General features: G+C 38.3%; 1 protein-coding gene across 6 annotated transcripts in view; it reads left to right on the top strand.

Moving 5' to 3' along the window:
* Mybpc1 (myosin binding protein C, slow type) overlaps nt 1-20,178 on the top strand; it is a 99,501-nt gene that overhangs the window by 27,057 nt on the left and 52,266 nt on the right. For 4 of the 6 annotated variants that reach the window (XR_607252.2, XM_008832620.1, XM_008832619.1 and 1 more), the window contains exons 4-10: nt 7,848-7,886; nt 8,638-8,673; nt 10,311-10,424; nt 12,698-12,846; nt 13,609-13,726; nt 14,883-14,934; nt 17,024-17,080. Coding sequence is in view for 5 of the 6 variants with exons in the window: in XM_008832620.1 (XP_008830842.1) it covers nt 7,848-7,886; nt 8,638-8,673; nt 10,311-10,424; nt 12,698-12,846; nt 13,609-13,726; nt 14,883-14,934; nt 17,024-17,080 (565 nt within the window). In the remaining variant the exon portion in view is untranslated. The remainder of the gene's footprint in view (nt 1-7,847; nt 7,887-8,637; nt 8,674-10,310; nt 10,425-12,697; nt 12,847-13,608; nt 13,727-14,882; nt 14,935-17,023; nt 17,081-20,178) is intronic. The other 2 variants (XM_008832622.1, XM_008832621.1) reach the window with 1 other exon arrangement.

Here is a 20,178-nt window from a genome sequence, read left to right as displayed (position 1 = left end):
CACATAGTAAAGACCCTACCTCAAAACAACCAAAACAAAGTCTGGAGAGCTGGTTCAACAGTAAAGAGCTCAAACTGCTCTTGCAGGGGGCCTGAGTTTAATTCCCAGCACCTACTGTGGGAAACTCACAACTGCCTGTATGCCAACTCTAGAGGAATGATCAATGTCTCTGGCCTATATGGGGAGCTGAACTTGTATGCATCCCTCCCCACACACACACAAACACACACAAAATTAAAAATAAAAAATATGGGACTAGAGAGATGGCTCAGCTGTTAAGTGCATTTGCTATTCTTACAGAGGACCCTAGTTTGATTCCCAGCATCTACATGGTAGCTAACAACCTTTTGTAACTCTAGTTCTAGGGGACCTGATGCCCTCTTCTGACCTCTGCAGGCATTGTATGCACACTTACATATATCATGCAGGCAAAACACATACACATAAAATAATAATATAAATGAATAAAAAAGGAAGACAACCAGGTGTGGTGGCACATGTCTTAATCACAGCACTCAGGAGGCAGAGGCAGAGGCAGGTGGATCTCTGTGAGATCGAGGCCAGCCAGGTCTACATAGTGAGTTCCAGGCCAGCTTGGGGGCTATAGGGTGACCCTGTCTCAAAAAGACCAAAAATAAAAAAGAAGACAAAAAGAATTGTTGCTGGGAAATGGTTGCCCTGCTGGCTTGTATGCTTGTCTGCCCTTGGACCTATCTGTTCAGCTGTCGTGTTCCCTTAATATTGATCACTTTGCTCTGGATCTCAGCCTGTCTCTGAAATTGAAGCGACAGAGATGGCAATAAAGAAATGCATTTGGGGCTGGAGAGGTGGCTCAGCAGTTAAGAGCACTGGCTGCTCTAGCTGAGGACCCGGGTTTGATTCCCAGCACCCATGTGGTGGTTAACAACCATCTGTAGCTCCAGTTCCAGTTCCTTCTTCTGACCTCCACAGACATTGCATGGCACGGGTGCACTTACACACATGCAGGCGATATACTCATGCACATAAAATAAAAATAATAAATAAAATTTTTTAAAAATGGCATTCAACCAAAACAGCAATACCAGAAATTAGATGTGCAAATCTATTTTACAGTCATCACTCTGGGTTACTCTTACGAAAATAATGCTGCTGTGGCTTGGAATTCTTATATAGAATTCTTATATAGAACAATGGCAGTGCGAAATTAAGTATAGACTCTTTTCAGTGTCCTCAGTGAGAACAAAACCTACCTTTTTAATTAGCATTCACTTATTCAGTACTTACTGTCACCTGTGTCTTTTAGCATTCAATTGTTATTTCCTGAGTGTCACTCAATGTGTCAAGGATGGATCTGAGTACTAGGTGCTGTCTTAAAGTCAGTTTCTGCCTCAGAAGGAAGAAAGACAGAAGATGGCAGATTTCAGTTCAGAAAGAGACAGGAATCCGAGAGGGAACACAGATTCAGGTTACTACAAACTTCACATTCCAAGATGGTAAAGGTTTCTTCTAGTCTTTATAGAAACAAAACAAAGAAAACCACAGACACTTTTTTTTACAATTAAAGTTACAGTTTTAACAATATACAAAATATTACAGTAATTCAGATTTTTTGGCATAATGATTACAGATTTGATAAATACATTTTATATCTCATAATAGCGATGAAGATTATACAAAAGCTATTAAAACAATTATAAGAATAAATTCAATTGTCACTTAAGTATCTAAAGCTATTTTCCTTTGCGTTCTTCCAAAATGATTTGTTCTTATTCTTTACCTTAATTTGAGGGACTTCAAGAAGATACTTGTTTTTTTTTTGTTTTTTTTTTCATACAGAACACTTTTTAAAAAATATTTTTTAATGTTATGTGTATGAGTGTATTGCCTGCATGTATGTGAGTGCACCTGTGTCACGCAACGCCTGTGGAGGTCAGAAGGCAGTGTCGTATTCCCCCGGAACTGGAGTTAACGGTGGTTGTTAGCCACCATGTGGGTGTTGGGAATCGAACCCACGTCCTCTGCAAGAGCAGTCAGTGCTCTTAACCGCCGAGCCATCTCTCCACTTTTTAAATACATCAGTGGAAACAGCAGAGGCAAGTTACAGCAAAGTGGGGCGAGCTCTGTTGTAGGTCTTAGATTCTATCTGGCAGACTTTTTAACCTTGGGTTGGTAGAAGCTCAGGTCTGCTAAGTTAATACATTCCAAAAACTTTTATCTGTTAGTCACAGGATATTCACTCAGAAACAGAGGTGGGCAAGGAGTAGCTATTTAGGGGGCTAAAGATGATCAAGATAAATGGTAATTAGACTCTAGACCTGCAACAGTCCAAACTCTCCACAATCAATGAAGCTCTCATCAGTTGATCAGGCTTGCAGAAGGTTCAGTTTGAAGATGGCAGATTTTTTTTCTGGGAATTTTCATTCACAGGTGGAGAATAATGTGGGGGGGGTCCAGTGGTATCATGTATATTTTAGCCAACCAGTGTCCATCATGCTATGTATAAACACAGGAGGATCATGAGATCAAGCCACTTTTGTGCCTTGATAACTAACCCTGTGGGAAATTCCAAAACTGGTTCTGTGCCTGGGCCCACGTGTGACAGCAGCATTAGAAGCAGTTTATTTTGAAGATCCATAGTCATTTCAACATTTGAAACATATTTATATCAAATTAGTTCAGAGTGTACACTTTTTTGGATAGACTCACTTAAAATGAGTTTCTGTTCCTTTTGTTTCTTTTCCAAAAAATAATTGCTTTGGTAATTGCTGCAAGAGAAATAAAAAACTCATTTTCTTTTCCCAGGCATTAACATTACCACATATACTATCTCAAACGAACCCATGCTTATCAAGTATCTCACATATCCTGAGATGAAGACTCCTCCTTCTGCCGTGAATGTGGTCAGCAAAAGAGGAAGTAAATCAGCAGACATTCTAATCTATGAGCTCCTAAATGATGCAATTTCTTAAAAGATGATTAATTCTTTTTCTTCTTTTAGGTTCTTTCATACCTGCAATAGCATACCCTGGTGCTTTTTACTCGTGTGCTTAAATACTTTTGTGCAAGTTACCTTTAGCTGTCAAACAATCAATTGCTAAAATGTCTCTGTCTTGTTTTGTTGTGTATTCTAATGTCTTTACTTCGTGGTAATGAACTTTGTTAAAAATTATTATTATCATCATTTTTTTTTGTCTTTTTGAGAGAGGGTCTCCCTGTAGCCCTAGTATTTTGTTAGTTTTTTTTTTAAGACAGGGTCTCCCTGTAGTCCCAGCTAGTCTCAATCTCACAGAGATCCACCCGCCTCTGCCTCCCAGTGCTGAGATTAACGGTGTGCGCCACCGCACCCCACTTGTTAAGTATTAATATCACTATATTTTTCAATTCTGAGGCATGACTGGTAGAAGACTGACTTGGCAGATTTGGAGGAGAAAAAAACTCATTAAATATACATATTTTAGAAGATGAATATTGATTTTATAAACATCAAAATATTAAGGCATGTGTCATTTTGAAAAGTGGTAAATGAATCAAATGATTTAAAACATGATAAATTGATGTTAGTTTTTGTTGCTGTCTTCTAATATTTTGTTGTTGCTGTTGTGGTTTTGGTCATGTATATAAATCTCTTCTATATTTGATTACCCTACATGAGAAATTCATGAATTTTCCTAAATCAAACTGTTCCATCAGTATTTAACTGATGTCCATTATGAACCATATATATCTTAATTTCATATGATTTTGGTCTTTATTCTAAAATCTCAACAACTGTCTGAAGTTTACACTACTTGAATTTTTTTACACAAACAGGCAATTTAAGATGAACTACAGGTAGAAATAATTTTATGTACAACAGAGTCTGAAAGTCTTCAAGTCTGTCATCTTCTAGTGAGCCAAAAAGAAATGTTGGAGTTTTCATCAACACTGAGGTCATTTTCTTTTTTTTAAATTTAATTTTATTATTATTTTTTTTATTTTATGTGTATGCCTGTATTGCCTGCATGTAGGTAAGTGCACCTGTGTCGTGTAATGCCCGTGGAGGACAGAAGAGGTCGTGGGATCCCCTGGAACTGGAGTTACAGACAGTTGTTTGCTGCCATGTGGGTGCTGGGATTCAAACACAGGTCCTCCGCAAGAACAACTGGTGTTCTTAACCACTGAGCCATCTCTCCAGCCCCTGAAGTCATTTTCAAGTAGGAAACAAGATGTGACTTCCATACCATACCACTTTCTCTTTTTCAGAAGATGTTATATATTTTTTATACATGGTGTTGAACTGAATATAACCCAAAAGGTTCAGATATTACATTTCCTCCTATCGACAGAGCCTCCCTTTCATGGTAAGAAAGAACAATGAAACTTTTAAGTTTCACCCAATACAAGTGAACTTAACTAGTCTTAATATTCCAGAGTTTAAGGTCAGATTCACAACATCCAGGATCCAGCATGGTGATGCACACCTGTAATTCCAAGTAGTCCAGAGGGTGAGGCAGGAAGATTTTGAGTTCAAGGCTAGCTTGGGATGTAGAGTGAATTCAAGGCCAGTCTGGACTCTCCTTAGAGTTCAGCAGTATTGTGTGTTTGTCTGTGGAATGTTAATGTGTATTCTAGAAGAAAAGAATTCTTAAGAGACGTAACTTTAAGAAGTGTTGCTGAGCATGGTGGCGCATGCCTTTAATCCCAGCACACGGGAGGCAGAGGCAGGCGGATCTCTGTGAGTTCAAGACCAGCCTGGTCTACATAGTGAGTTCCAGGCCAGCTGGGGCTACAGGGAGATCCTGTCTCAAAAAGAACAAAAAAAAAAAAAAAAAAAAAAAAAAAAAAAAAAAAAACAGTGCTCACTCCTGTATTATGTCCTGTCTCAAAGTCCATTCCCAGAACAGATCAGTACACTGAGAGCTTTGATATGCATGTCAGTAACTGTGCACAAACAACAAAATAAAATATAAATACTTAGCTTTAACCCAGCATTTTCCAAACTTCTTTGGTCACTAAAATCTTTTCCTGAACGATTCCCATTTTTACAAACCAATAAATCCCTTCCTAGGTTTTGAAGCAATAGCATTAAGGGGTCTCTATACACTGCATTACTGTATTTGTTTAAAAAGTAGTTAGATATATTCCTGGTTGAAAGTAGTAAAGAATTTTAAAGTCACAAAAATATCTGTTTAAATATTCTAATAGATTATATAAAGATTGACTGGTTTACCTTGTCTTCCTGAAAACTTTAGACCACTTTCAAAAAACATTCTATATACAGGTATTTTTTGCATCCTATTTATAAAATTATATAAGCTTCTATTTTGAAATCCATGATTGTCCTAGTATTCTCAATGCAAAATGATTATTTATTCAAATACTAGCCTGCATACTTTGGGAAGTAAGGGTCAGAGTTTCCAACAAGACCACATGCTTCCTTAAGCATCTAAAAGATGAATGTTGGGGCAGCAGAGATGGCTCAGTGGTTAAGAGCACTGTCTGTTCTTCCAGAAGACCCAGGTTCAGTTCCCAGACCCACATGGCGACTACCATCCTTATCTCCAGTTCTAGGGGACCCGATGCCCTCTTCTGGCCTCTGCGGGAATTGCATGACATGGGTGCACTTAACAAACACTCATGGGTGTACTTACAAAAACTTGTGCAGGAAAAACCTTCATACATATAAATAAAAATTTGAAAAAATTTTTTTCTAAAAATTAATTAAAATATGAATGTTGCTACTTAGATGTTTTAGGGGATATTCAGTGCCTCTGAGCATAAGTACTACAAAACATATTTTGGAATTTACAAATTTGCACGAGTAAATATTAAATTATATAGTATTGGCAGTACCAATTCAATCTTGGGAAATGGCTGTAAAGTTCTGGAGATGATTATAAGAAAACTTAATAATATTAATTGATTCTTATTTGCTAATTTGAGTTTTTGATTCTTTTTTTCCTTTTCAAAAGTCAAAAAAAATTTTTTTGGTCTTTTTGAAACAGGGTCTCCCTGTAGCCCCAGCTGTCCTGGAACTCACCATGTAGACAAGGCTGGCCTTGAACTCACAAAGATCCGCCAGCCTCTGCCTCCTGAGTGCTGGTATTAAAGGCATGCGCCACCAAGCCCAGCTTTTTTTTTTAAATATTTTATTATTTTAATTTTATGTGTATGAGTTTATTGCCTGCATGTATGTGAGTGCACCCGTGTCGTGCAATGCTGTGGAGGTCAGAAGAGGGCTTCAGATTCCCCTGGAACTGGAGTTAAGGATGGTTTGTAGCCACCATGTAGGTGCTGGGAATTGAACCCAGGTCTTCTGCAAGAGCAGTCAGTGCTCTTAACCTCTGAGCCATCTCTCCAGCCCTGTTTTTCCTTTTTTAAAATAATCTTTGATGAATTTCCCAGCTGTCTAGAAAACTGTTTCTTTATGGTCATCAATCACCTCTGGCTCTTACAATCCTTTGGCCCCCTCTTCTACAATGGTCCCTGAGCCTTGGGTGGAGAGATTTGATAGAGGTGTCCTATTCAGGGATAGTTGTCTGCAGTCTCTTATTCTCTGCACTTTGGCCAATTGTAGCTTTCTTGGTTAATCTCCAGCTGTCGCACGAGGAAGCTTTGCTGGTGAGAGTTGACAGATACATTAATATTCTCTCTGCCCCCCATTCCATTATGTTCCATGAGCCTTAGGTGTGGAGGTTGCATTGTAGATGTGTCACTTGGGACTGGGCACCTCACAAACACTTATTCTCTGCATTTGACCAGTTGTGGAACTTTGTAATAGTATATGAGTACATGTGTATAGCTTAAGGCTATATACAAAAAACACAGTGCCAGGCAGGGGAACCCTTCCAGTGGTTGGTCAGTGTGGTTCAAGAGACTCCCAAAATAATACAGGCTATTGTCACAGCCCTTAATTGCCTCCCAGAACTTGAAGGTGAGACCCTATTTCTGAAGACAGGACATACTTTTGACACAGGACTCAGAGCAATCAAGCTGGAACTGACCTGGAAACCTCCTCCTTGATGATTACCTCCAAGAGTATCAGAAGATACTATGAAAAGTTCCAGGGAAGAAAACTAATCAATGATTCCATCCAACTATAAAATCTATGAACCACAACAATGACCAGCTCAGCAAATAGTCTCTACTGGTGAAGTAGTGGCACTTTTATTTTGGGAATAATCAACAACTGTCTAATTGGACTTAAGGCCCACTGAATAGGAGGGAACTCATGTGTGGTACTGTAAACATGACTAAAGAGGTCATAGATCCTAAAGAAAAACTTACTTTTGTCACATCCCTAGACCAGTGTAATTTCTTATGTATTCTAAATATGTATCTTTAGATACTTATCTTACAGTCAAGCGTACCTCTCACCGTTTGTCTAAGAAACTTCTTTTTGCAACAGATGGAATTTTTGCTTCTTAAATACAAAAGGGGAACTTCGGGGCTTTCTCTTTGGGGGTAGCTCTCAAATAGTCCCTAAAGATTTGTATGTCTATGTCCAAACAAGCAAAATAAATGAGTAACATCTGTCATTGATTTCAGTCATGAAATAAGAACTTGCAAACCACCTCCATCAAGGTTTGATTTTTAGCATCAACTAACCCCTAACCTACAATCACAAAAATTCTGGCTTAGAGTGTCATTCTTTAATCTATACCTTCATTTGAATTATCCATCTCTCACACCCTTTTATGGATCCCCCCCTTTTTTTGTCTAAACTCTTCAAGTTTAGCCTGCAGGTGCCAAGTCTTCTAAGGCTTATTCGACAGTTGAAAATGCTTGTGTAGTCTCTCCTCTTCTTTTTCAGATTGCTCTCTCCTCAGCTTACTTGGGATGAAGTCCTTTCCTCCTTGACTTTTTCCTCCTGTTTCTTGTTTCAGAGGAAGATGATGCTTCTCCGCCTAGTGCCTTGCCTCCAGGTTAGGACAATTCCTTTGCCCCGACTTTTAACTGATTAATTGACTGACTAGAAAAGAAAAGATGGGGTACCTTGCTGACTCCGGGCAGCAAGATGGAAAATGTTGGCTTTAATGATGATTTTCATGAGAAACTTTTTAAAAGAATGCTTTCCTAACCAGGGGTGGTGATACACACCTGAAATGCCCGAACTGAGGAGACTGAGGGATGAGGATCTCAGCTCAAGGCCAGCCTGAATTACACAGTTGAGACCTTGTCTTTAAGAAAAAAAAAGAAAAAAGAAAAATCTTTGACATAGATTTTCTTTGTCTTCCATTTTTATCTATGTATCTGTTTTCCCTGTTCCCTGTTCTTTCAATTTAGTTTCTTTCTTTTTTTTTTTTTTTTTTTTTTTTTTTTTTTTTTTTTTGGACAGGGTCTTTCTAGTCCCAGTACACCTGGAAGTCACTATGTGGACCAGGCTGGCCTTGATCTTCCAGAGATTCACCTGCCTCTGCCTCCCAAGGACTGGTATTAAAGGTGCAATTTAGATGTTTGGATTCTTTAATTGTATTACTGTTCTTAAAGAATACATACACTCATATGGCCCTCTATAATTGGAACTCTACTGATTTTCCATTCAAGCCACTTGTATTTGTTTTCTCTTCTATCACCAAAAGAGACAGGGTTTGAGGAGCTCCAAGAAGATTATAGTCAGCGTTTCCCTATTTCCTGCACCCCCTTTGTATCCTCCAAATCGTGCTTTTCTTTCAGGTTTGGGTAGTCGGGCCCTGGAGAGAAAAGATTCAGGTGAGCACACGCATCCAGACAAGGCATTCAAACCCCAACCTAATACGTTCACTAATGACTCATTTCTCAGAGCTGTATTGATTCTAATACATTCATTCAGTTTGTATGATTCAACTGTATTGATTCTAATCCATTCATTCAGTTTTATGGCAGTCTTTCATTACATTTCCTCGTATAAGAAAACTAATGTTTGTGAGAAACAATTTTGCATGACACAATGCATTCACTCAAGAATGTAGCCACATATGCTACAGACTTATTTATTAGATTATAATATCATTTTTAACATTTAGCAGATAAACAGAGCTTGATCTCCATTCCTGGGATGTATTGAAGTCATATTCACATTTGTGTATGATTTTAAACACACTTGTTAAAAACACTTCCAAACACACCCTATCAGCTACGTCTACAATGCTAAAGTTATTTGGTCATTCATTCATTCATTCATTCATTCAACAAATTTGTATTGTGGACTTTCATGTGATCCTGTTACTGGTGGCTTAGGGGTGCTTGCAGGTATAGAAGTGAACAAAATGATAAAAAATTGTATGCTCATTTTCTTTACATGAATGGCCATTACTCACTATTCTTATTAATACCATAGACATAACATATAATTTTAATATTAACTTTGGAACTAAGAATGTGTAATCAAGTGACTACTTTGCTTAACTTCATTGTGAAAATGGTCTCCTATGGGCCCAAGTACCTGGCACCAAGCATGATTCATACATAAAAACTAAAATGATTCAATGTGCACTTCCTCTTCATGAAACCTTAGCAAGCAGAGTGTTGGCGAACCATGCATTTTTCCCCCAGTTATTTAGTGCCTGGAACGGAACTTCTCCACACTAGCTCAGAGAGCAGGTCCAGCTCTTCCTCCTGCCTCCTGCCTTCCTCATTGGAACTGACTGCAGATCAATGTCGACCACACATCTGCATGCAGAGTAGAAAATGCAAAATAAGCTTCATTTTCGGCTTGTCTCTCTTCATGGGAAAACTTCAACCAGTTTCTTTTTCTCTTCATTTGTTTGCCTATGTTTCTTCCTTACAGAACAATCCTACTATTCTTTAAATTTGTACCTGTAGGTCATGATCCTGTTACTTGTCAAACTATGGCTGCTTCTGTACAATCCTAATGGAATTTCCTACAGAGCACAGCAAAGAATCTAGAAGCTCCAAGGCCAAGCTTGGCTCTCTGACCCTTGACAGGCCGTTTGCCCTGGAACTGGCCCAGCCCTTGTTTCTCCCGGTTCTGTTGTATAGATGTGGCCTTGTAGTCAGTCACCTGGAAAGACACTTGGGTTGCTGCATGAATTTCATAGTGCCCTTGTTTATTATCTGCTGGGGAACAGGCAGGACAGCAGACAAAGACAGTTAACAATTTACCTGACAAGTCTGACTATTTCCAGGAGTTAGAAAATGTTCCTTTGTCTGGCTGTGAGAGATATCCCTGTAAGAACTGAAATTTGTCCCTCTCTACTGACAGCTGCTGGGGGCCAGAGAATGCTGTTGTTTTTATCTAGGTTTATTAAACAAGGAAAAGAATCAGTAAGGAGAAGAACAAACCCAGGTAAGTCCTCCCATGGAAAAGCTGGTCCTGAAATGAACCCTGTCCTCCTTCTCACTTCCAGAATGGTCTCTTGGTGAGTCACCTGCCGGCGGAGAGGAGCAAGATAAACAGAATGCCAACTCTCAGATGTCTACCCTGCTTGTCGAAAAACCTCAAACAGGTTCAGTGAAAGTTGGTGAGTACCCAGAATTAAATCCCCCCCTTTCCCTTTCTTATTGGAAAGTCACAGATCTCAAAATTAACCATTTTAAAATGAAATTTTAAGTAGCTCTGAGAACATTCATGATATACAACCATCACATCCCTGTCACTATGAAGTATTTTCATCACCACGAAAATGATCTTATCTTATAACCCATTAAGTAGTTATTCTATCACTCCCCTCTCCAGGTACTGATACTAATCTACTTTGTTTCTATGGATTGACCTATTCTGAGTATTTTATAAATATGGCATAATTATATAACATGTGACTTTTATATCTGGACTCCTTTCCTTAGCATAATGATATTTTTAAAATCCAATCTTGTTGTAGCATCAATATTACTTTTTATGATTGAATAATACTCTCTCGTACACATATACTAAACCTTGTATTTTATAGCCCCAAAAGGTGAATGATAGTTGTTAGTTCAGTAATTGTTAACATTTAGGAGTCCAGTGTTTGGACCCTAGAGCCAATTCAGTTTAGTATAAAATCTTGGTTCTGTTTCTTTCTAGAAGGACAGAGCATTTAGCTTCATTAATGCCTCAGTTTCCTGATGTGTAAAATGGGGATAAATAATGTCTGCCTGCAGTGTACGCTGAGCCTACTGCCTGCTGTCATTATGACATGACTCTCCCTAGAAGGTGGCTATAATGGACACAATCTCTGCATGTATGAGATAAAATGAATAATGTGTCTCAAGGGAAGCTAGTCAAACAGATGGCACAGCTTTGGAAATATCTATTCAAAATATTAATTATATACTTCCTGCTTATGCTGAACACAGTGCAACACGCGAGCCCTCAGAAATTACCATCTAAAGAGGAACAAAGAAGAGAAGTTAATCGAATTGATAACCACAAGCCACATGCCATGAAGGAAACAGTGCTAAGGCTGAGAACTTAGGAGCTCCAGACTTCAGAACTTAGCAAGTTCTCATAAGGATGCGCTTATGATCAGAATCAGACTTGGATACTGGCCAGATATGCAAATGATCTCATGGCTAATTATGTCACAGAATTCTTCCAGGCCTGGTGTGCAGGCCTGTGTGCAGGCTTGGTGTGCAGGCCTGTGTGCAAGCATAAATATTGGCTCCTTGTGTGTTCCTGTAAGACAGTGCAATGCTGAGCTGGTGGCCAGGTTGGTCCTGACATCCCCAGGGTCTGATCATTCACTGCATAGTCTCTTCAAACAGATCAATTTAATTTAATCTTACAATTACAGGCTTCCATTCAACATGAATAATAAAAGATGCAAAGATCCATACTTTTTAAAAACATTTTTATTCCACACTTATATAAACCCACATATAAAAGATGCATTCCACTGGAGCTGGAGAGATGACTCAGCAGTTAACAGCACTGGCTTCTCTTTCACAGGACCTGGGTTCAGTTCCCAGCACCCACACGGCAGCTCACAACCATCGTTAACTCCAGTTCCAGGGGATCTGATACCATTTTCTGGCTTCTTTCAGCATTCTATTCATGTGGTACATTTACATACATGCAGGCAAAACACTCATACACATAAAATATAAAATAAAAATTAAACCGTGTGTGGTGGCACTCGCCTTTAATCCCAGCACTCAGAAGGCAGAGGCTGGTGGATCTCTGTGAGTTCGAGGCCAGCCTGGTCTACATAGAGAGTTCCAGGCCAGCTGGGGCTACAGGGAGACCCTGTCTCATAAAGACCAAAAACATAAAAAATAATTTTAAAAAATTAAAATTAAAAATTAAATAAATACTCTTTAAAAAGATTCTTTCTGCCAATTCCCTCATTGTTCTTTTTCTGCCTCAGAAACTTTCAAATGTACTAGGGATGTGGCTCTGTGTTAGAGCACTTGTTTAGCATTTACAAGGCCCTGGGTTCAATTCTCAGAACTATTAATCAAGTACTTAAAATTTTTTATATTTCCAAAGCAGAACAACACGGACTTTCCTAAGACCCTAAAAGTATTCATCAAAAAGCAGGGCTACTTTAATCCAAGCACTTGGGAGCAGAAGCAGATAGATTTCTATGAGATTGAAGATAGCCTGCTCTACATAGCAAGTTCCAGGCTAGCTGTGGCTACAGGGAGACCCTGTCTCAAAAAAACAAAACAAAACAAAACAAAAAACCAAAACTGGGACTAATTCATTGTGCAGTTCTGAAAATGTAAATCATGGTCTATACAGTGCATATCATAGTTGAAAGTAAGACAATGTTTTTAAACTGCAGGCTAAATCCTTTGTGCTTTTTTCTAGGGGAAAACATCACCTTTATAGCCAAAGTCAAGGCTGAAGATCTTCTTAGAAAACCCACTATCAAATGGTTCAAAGGGAAATGGATGGATCTGGCCAGCAAAGCTGGAAAGCATCTCCAGCTGAAGGAAACCTTCGAGAGGCACTCTCGGGTATTGACCCCTCCCCCGCAGTTTATTCCTTTGGAGGGTTAGAAAGTTATTTCAGGTTGTTGCATGGCTTTTTGAGGGAGTATATTTCTGAGGACCCCAGTTAGATAAGACAGTGACAGACCAAAGCAAAGATTCCATCTAGTCCAGCTTGGCGAACCAATGAGTTTCTTTACATGAGCTAACCCGTGGGGACAGGGGTTAGGAGTTACCTATAGGGGCATGAGTGCCCCGGAGAGCTACATCCAAAAGCCTCACCCCCCTTGGAGATGATTCATGAAAGCTGTATCACTAGAGAACCCTGCAGAACTTACTGAGAACCTCCACTCATTCAGTGACTGTTTACTGCTTAGGTAACTTCAGGGAGGGGTCTTGTGAGCCTGTGGGTTTTGTAAGCTTAGGACTCTCCTCTTCCCTCTACAAGGGAGTGTTGAGAGATCTCATCCTGTATTGGTCTCATGCAGGTGATTCACAGCTGCTTTGATTCAAAATGACAATGATCATGCCTAACCTGGTGGAAATAGCAACACAACTTTAGTTTTGACAGATTTCCAGAAAATTCAGAATCCCAGAAAAACTTCTGGACTATGATCTTGCTATGTCCAGGAGCTATGAGTCCTAATCACCCTCCCAGATCAAAGCTGCTGTACTAGACGCAGACGCAGTCCCTTCTTTACACCAATGCTGAGCAATTTGTTACATAACTAAAAGGTGAGAGCCTCTCTCTGTTGGCAAGGTGGGTCTACAGAATGCTTTTTGTTGCAGATATACACATTTGAGATGCAGATCATCAAGGCCAAAGAGAACTATGCAGGAAACTACAGATGTGAGGTCACCTACAAGGATAAGTTTGACAGTTGTTCATTTGATCTTGAAGTGCATGGTAAGAAAGCCATCTTTCCTGGGTAAATGTGATTTTTTTTAAGTTTTTTTGGATTTATTTTTATTTTCTGTATGAGTGTTACTCCTGCATGTATGTAAGTGCACCTGTGTCATACAATGCCGGCAGAGGACAGAAGAGAGGGTCAGATCCCCTGGGAGTGGAGTTATAGATGGTTGTTAGCCATCATGTGGATGCTAGGATTTGAACCCAGGTCCAGTGCTCTTAACTGCTGAGCCATCTCTCCAGCCCCCAAATGTCCTGTATCCCTTCCAGAGCTAGTTAACCAGGAGCAAAAAGACTCCATAAACCATACTCTACCCAACTTGAGTATATGGGTGAAGGGAGTCAGGCATACACGGCTCAGTGCAAAGAGGGGAAAGGCATAGAAGAATGAAAAGTCCTTTTCCTGTCCCCAAAAAGCATTTGGACAGAGTAGAAACTATGAGAAGGTAAACTTTGTCTTCACATTAGGATGAACTCTTCCACTAAAGTATGTAGACACGTTAGGTGTGGTGGTGGATATCTGGACCACTCAGGAGAGGAGGCAGAGACAGGAAGATTGCTGCAAGTCTGAGGCCAACCTGGTTTACAGACTGAGTTCCAGGCCAGACAGAGATATAATAAAACCTTGTCGCTAAAAGAAAACGTAAAGACGAGAACTAAAGAAACAAAGAAAGAAAAGAAAAAAACATTAAATCTATGCAGACAACATTCTTAGAGATGCCAAGCAGATGCAGAAAGGTCATGGGTCCAAGTGTAGCAACTCTGGTACATGACAGTCCTGCTTCCCCCCGACCAGGCATCTCTGAGTCCTCTGGTGAACCTTTTTAGAGACTTGAGTTTTGGGCTTCCCTACCTGACCTAGTGGATCAAAATCTCCAAAAGGGAAGATCAAGTGGCTGCATTTTTAAGTTCTTTGTGAGATTCTGGTGGGCAGACAGGTGGGATGACAACTCGCCAAGGCAGCTTTTGAAGTCTGTCTGTTGATTCATCATGGAGAGGGTGAGGGATGATGATGATGACCACCCAGGGGGTCAGCTATCCCCCTTCACCAAATTCTCTTCCATCTGCCAAATCGCATAACCCATGAAATATCTGAATACAAAATTACCTTCTTAATAGTTACTCATTTTATTTTCCTTTTCTCTTCCCAAAGAATCTACTGGGACAACTCCAAACATTGACATCAGATCTGCCTTCAAGAGAAGGTAACTTCAAAGGGGGGATCCAAATAGCTTTTGTAAACTGCAGAGGTGGAATTTTCAAAAAATACCTCCCTCCCTCCACACTCTGTATTCAGTACAGTCAGACATAAAATGTATTTAAAAGTTGATGTTCTGGAACAGACATGAGTTTAATGCCCACCCAAGCATATACTGATCATTTCTAAGGGTATTCTTGTGGTGAAGCTTTCCTTTTTATAAATCTCACACTTGCCTTAGATTATACATCTATTCACAAGTGGCTCCTTCCTCAATTACATTGTTTCTACCAAGTGGCAGAGGAAAGACACAGAGAGATGCTTTTCATATAGCACCAGCAACGCAGTATCTGAAAACTTTTATTTATATATCCTTTCATCCAGAAATTCTTTATGGAGCTACTAAACTATGTGCCCTCCCCCACCAAAGCACAATTGAAAAGCTACTGACTAAAGTTAGTCCCATGTACTACTGGATTGTCCGAAACAAATGACCATGGAATCAGCTAGCATTAAGAACACTGTAGAAAGGAAACATTTAGATACTCATTTAATTTATTTTTGCAACTGCTGAGGCTGAGAAACAGGAGGTGAAAGAAAGATGATTTTTTTCCCTAGTTCTAAGAAATTCAACTAGCCTCTCCTTGTCCTTACATTATTCTCTGCCACTAAAGATGCCATAATATAAATTCTTCAGTGAGCTCAAATGTTTTGTTCTTCCTAAGAATGAATCCACAAGTCATTTTGTTGAATAAGGAAAGTTTCCCCAAATTATAAAATATCCCACTATTATGAAATGTCACCCCATTATCATAAAGCAATGATTTAGTCTGTTAATAAGACACATTTACTGTCTAAATTATCAATAAAGAAAATGTTTAATTACTTTTGAAAAATACTGAATATTACCTAATTGGTAAAAGCTATTTTAAGCTTGAAAAAAAAAATGCAAACTTTCAAATTGTATTTCTGTCTTTCTCCTTTCTTCCTTCACCTCATACTTAGTCATGCATAGACCTAAACTTACGCTCATGGCACAGGCTGGTATATTTTAGGTGAAGGAGATACAAACTACTGTTTTGTGCTTTGAAAGAATAGAAATGTGTTTACTTCAAAAACTCCCTAAACATCTGCTAACAGAAAATTTGAAAGCACATGCTTAAGTTTAGTTCTTATGACTTACATGTTATACACACTGTTTTTAAACCCACAGACTCTTTTCTTAGAAACTATAGCTAACATTTGTAAAGAGCAGGAAACAAAATCTTCATTAAAAATTAGACATGTAAGTAACTACGTAGTACCATTTAAATGTCAGCTCCTAGCTTCAATTTAGAGTTAATATGAAGTCAAGACAGTGGCTGCATGCTAATTTAAGATGCATTTCTCTACAGGAAAGCTCCTTAAAAGATTACTAGTGAAGAGTTCACTAGTAACTCAAAAGAGGAATTTTTTTGAAAAATATCATTTAAAAGGTATTTAACAGAAAACTCAAATGATTATAATATAAAGAATAATCTCTTTGAAACAGAAAGAAATGCATCTTTTAAGAAGCTCCACAGTACCTCCATCTCATGCCTTGTTGGTACCACAGTATCTGATTCATCTATTCATGGACATAGTGGTTACCTTTGGATATAAGGCTCAAGTCTTATATGTCTGACATCGGAACACTTTGTCCTTCAAGCCAATCTCTGTCTTACACAAACAACAGAGATCAGCAAAAGTCCTTTGCTTTTTACACAGGTTTGTTTCTAGAGCTCCCAACTTGAAAAAACAAAGTACTTTGTGTTGCTTGGCTTAAGTGCATTTGTGTTACCTGGTCATAACACAAATCCAAGCAGTTTCATATATGCAATCTACAAAATGTGTCTTCTGAAATCATATGGTAACACAAGCTCCTCATGTTTACTTTTCCGCAAGTACACACTCCAGAATTTTAGAATGTCACTTGTGTGAAAAGAAATAGTTTGTGTTGATTTAGTCTTTGTGTGCCAGTACAAAATTGCATATACATTATATGTAGAGTGTTTGGGGGAATTGCTGTGTATGTGTCGCCATTAAACCCAGATTTGCTTTTCTTTTGTTAATGACAGTGGAGAAGGTCAAGAGGATGCAGGGGAACTTGACTTTAGTGGTCTCCTGAAACGTAGGTGAGAACCAAGTGATGGAGTGGGGCACTGTGGCCTGGAAATCTTTTAGACCCACCCAGAGAAGTCAAGTTTAAACTGAATGTCTTTCAAAGAATTTCCACTTCTTAAAATGTGTTCTGCTTGTAGACCATAACAATCGACTAAGAAAGAGAGAAACAACTACGTACTAATTTGTGAAAGATGGTAGCTGATGCTTCTTTCTTCTAATGTGTTTTATGAGTTTTCGCCTATTTTCTTAGTTGGGGATGGGGAGATTTGAAAACTGAGACATAAGATTTAAATGCCTAAAAACCTCTAAGACAACAGGTGATTTTTGATATTTGGCTGAAAACACTGATTGCACAATTCTGGCACCAGTCTCTGCAATAGACAGGTACACGTCAATATATTATTTATGGCTCAAATTTAGGACATTGATTTTTTATTATGCAATAATGATGAAAATTTTTTTCTAAATATTTTACTATGACAGTGTTGAGTATGAGATACATTCTTGTTCCAGAGATGATTAAAATGCACATTTTAGAATAAAACATGGTAGTAAAACAGAAATAAATATTTAATACTATCACTCACACTCCCTTGACAGTGTTCTTTCTTGTAATACATGTGTAGAAAATCAATATGGACATTTAGCATATAACCATGTTATAGGATTTCTGTGCATAAATGTACATCTACATAAAATCATATAAAATATTATGTGTTATTTGCAATTATACATATATTTTCTAGACATTTACTACAGTGAAACAAAAGAGTTTAATATTAGCAGGGATTGCATTTTGTCCAGCAATTTGTGAATAAACAGTAAACCTACTATTCTTAACAATTTTTCATTTTGGCATTAGTTTTCATTTAGCTTTAAAAATTTATTTAACAATTACTTGTAGTGCTTTCTCTGGGTATTAAAGGAACATAAATACAAATACACTTCAGAAATTGTGAATACTTGAAATAAACCGGGCTTATGTTCATTTTCGGCTAGTTAAATGGCTTTTTTCTTTTTCTTTTTCTTCTTTAGTCTTTTTATTTATTTATTTATTTTTTGAGACAGGTTCTCCCTGTAGCCCCAGCTGGCCTGGAACTCACTGTGTAGACCAGGCTGGCCTTGAACTCTCAGAGATTTACCTGCCTCTGCCTCCCGAATGCTGGGATTAAAGGCATGCGCCACCACGCCAGGCTTGAATGGCTTTTTTCAAGTTAATGGAACAAAAATTTTAACCTAACCTTCAATATTAAGGTTGAAAACAAAAGTATTGATATGTGTGATTTATTCATTACTGACAAACATTAATTAATATGAATGGCAATATTAGATACAAGTTTTTGATATCTTAAGTAATCATTACTTTAAATAATATTTGTTCATTTCCAAAATACATTTAAAGCAACAGTAAGTGAGGTGTCTTAAAGGGAGCCTCCTTCCGCCTCATTCTACAGGCAAGAAACCAAGATCCTAAGATACTAAGTGACTTATGCCAAGTCACACAGGAATCTGAGGTAGGGCAGAGACCCAAATCCAAGTTTCTTTTTACAATTTTCTGGGTCAACACAGAAAAAAAGTGACTTCATGTTAAAAACAGAGCTCTGAATCTGCCCTTAGATGCCAATGCTTCTGTTTACAATGTGCATGGATACTTAGGAAGACAACAGAGCTTTTCTTCCCCCTTGCAAATGTTACTCAACTGGGAAAATATCAAATGCTTTCTCTGTGTAGAATATAAAACTAGGTGATGTGAGAAAAAGAAGCCCGGAGCCTAGTCTATAGAAAAGGGATAAATATTTGCATGGGGTGGTAGTGGCAAAAATATGTCTAAATCTCAACTCTGAGAAGTAAAACTTGGTAGTAAAATGGAAATAGATGTTTACTATGATTGCTCATACTCTCTTGACAGTGTAAAATTTCATTATGTGAGTTTGGTCCAAATATATGTTCTTTCTGAGATGTGTTTTCCACATCTATGTGAAGAGTAGCTAGGTAATAGAGTTGTGAAAACTAAATTAAATATGAAATGTCTGGATCACAGAACATAGCACAAACCATGCATTTCCTCAAAAATGTTCCATGTTCCATCAATGAGTTTATCTTCATACGAAGACAACAACCAGTCCTCCACCACATACACACACGAGCTCAGAATGTGATACAGTAGACTGTGCTACACTCTGATCAAAGAAGGAAAAAGAACAGACTATTTGTACAACAGTTTATAGGGAAAAAGAAATCTAATTATATAGTCAAGTGACTAGGGGGAAAAATCATTAGAAAAAATGTGCAGCCATTGTGTCTCGAGTTCTCATTTTCTTTACATCCCTCAATTAAGGATTAGATTGTTAGACTGCTAACAGAAGACTATGTTTATTTAATATACTGTACTAATCCACCATTATAACTTTAAAAGTCATGTGTTTTCCTATTAATTTGTGGAGTGCATGTGTTTTCCTCGTGGTAACGACAAATGGTTACCATTTCTACTTCTCCAAGACTGTGTGGCAAAATCTCCATCTGGATAAATATCATTAGAACCAAAAAGCTGTGTACAAAAAAAATCTCCCATGCACATTAAAGCTGGCTTGTTCCACATATGCATTAGATGAATCAAGGCAAATCTTTTGGGCAGTATTATATTATGGGATTAGACCTTTATAAGCACTTGGGAATCTTATTCTACATAAAATTTCTATAAATATTTTATAGTTCACTTGGACCATCAATTTATAGAAAATTTGATGTAGATAAAGGCACTGTGGACATTATAAGGTCTACCCCAAAGATGGAAGGGAATCCAGGATCTGGATTTCTCTCCTCACTGTCACATCACAGAACCATGCAGACAGGGTCACGTACCACCACCATGGTAAGTAAAGGTGTGTTCTAGGTGAATTACAGGCTGCTACAGGTGAGACCTTTGACCTCACAAAATGAATGCTTCTGTTTGAAATTTAGGAAATGATAAAGTGATAGGAAAGGACGAGACAAGATCAGTGTTCATATATGAACATTGATAAGGAATGCAGTGGAGGGGCAGGTATCCTAGCATTCTAATGAAAAAGGCTGAGGATGGCTGGTTGTATGAACTTACTCAAGAAAATGG

This window comes from Nannospalax galili, unplaced genomic scaffold (assembly GCF_000622305.1).
Source record: "Nannospalax galili isolate Female #2095 unplaced genomic scaffold, S.galili_v1.0 scaffold415, whole genome shotgun sequence".
NCBI classification, from domain to species: domain Eukaryota; kingdom Metazoa; phylum Chordata; class Mammalia; order Rodentia; family Spalacidae; genus Nannospalax; species Nannospalax galili.
This window is presented reverse-complemented; position numbering and strand designations above follow the sequence as displayed.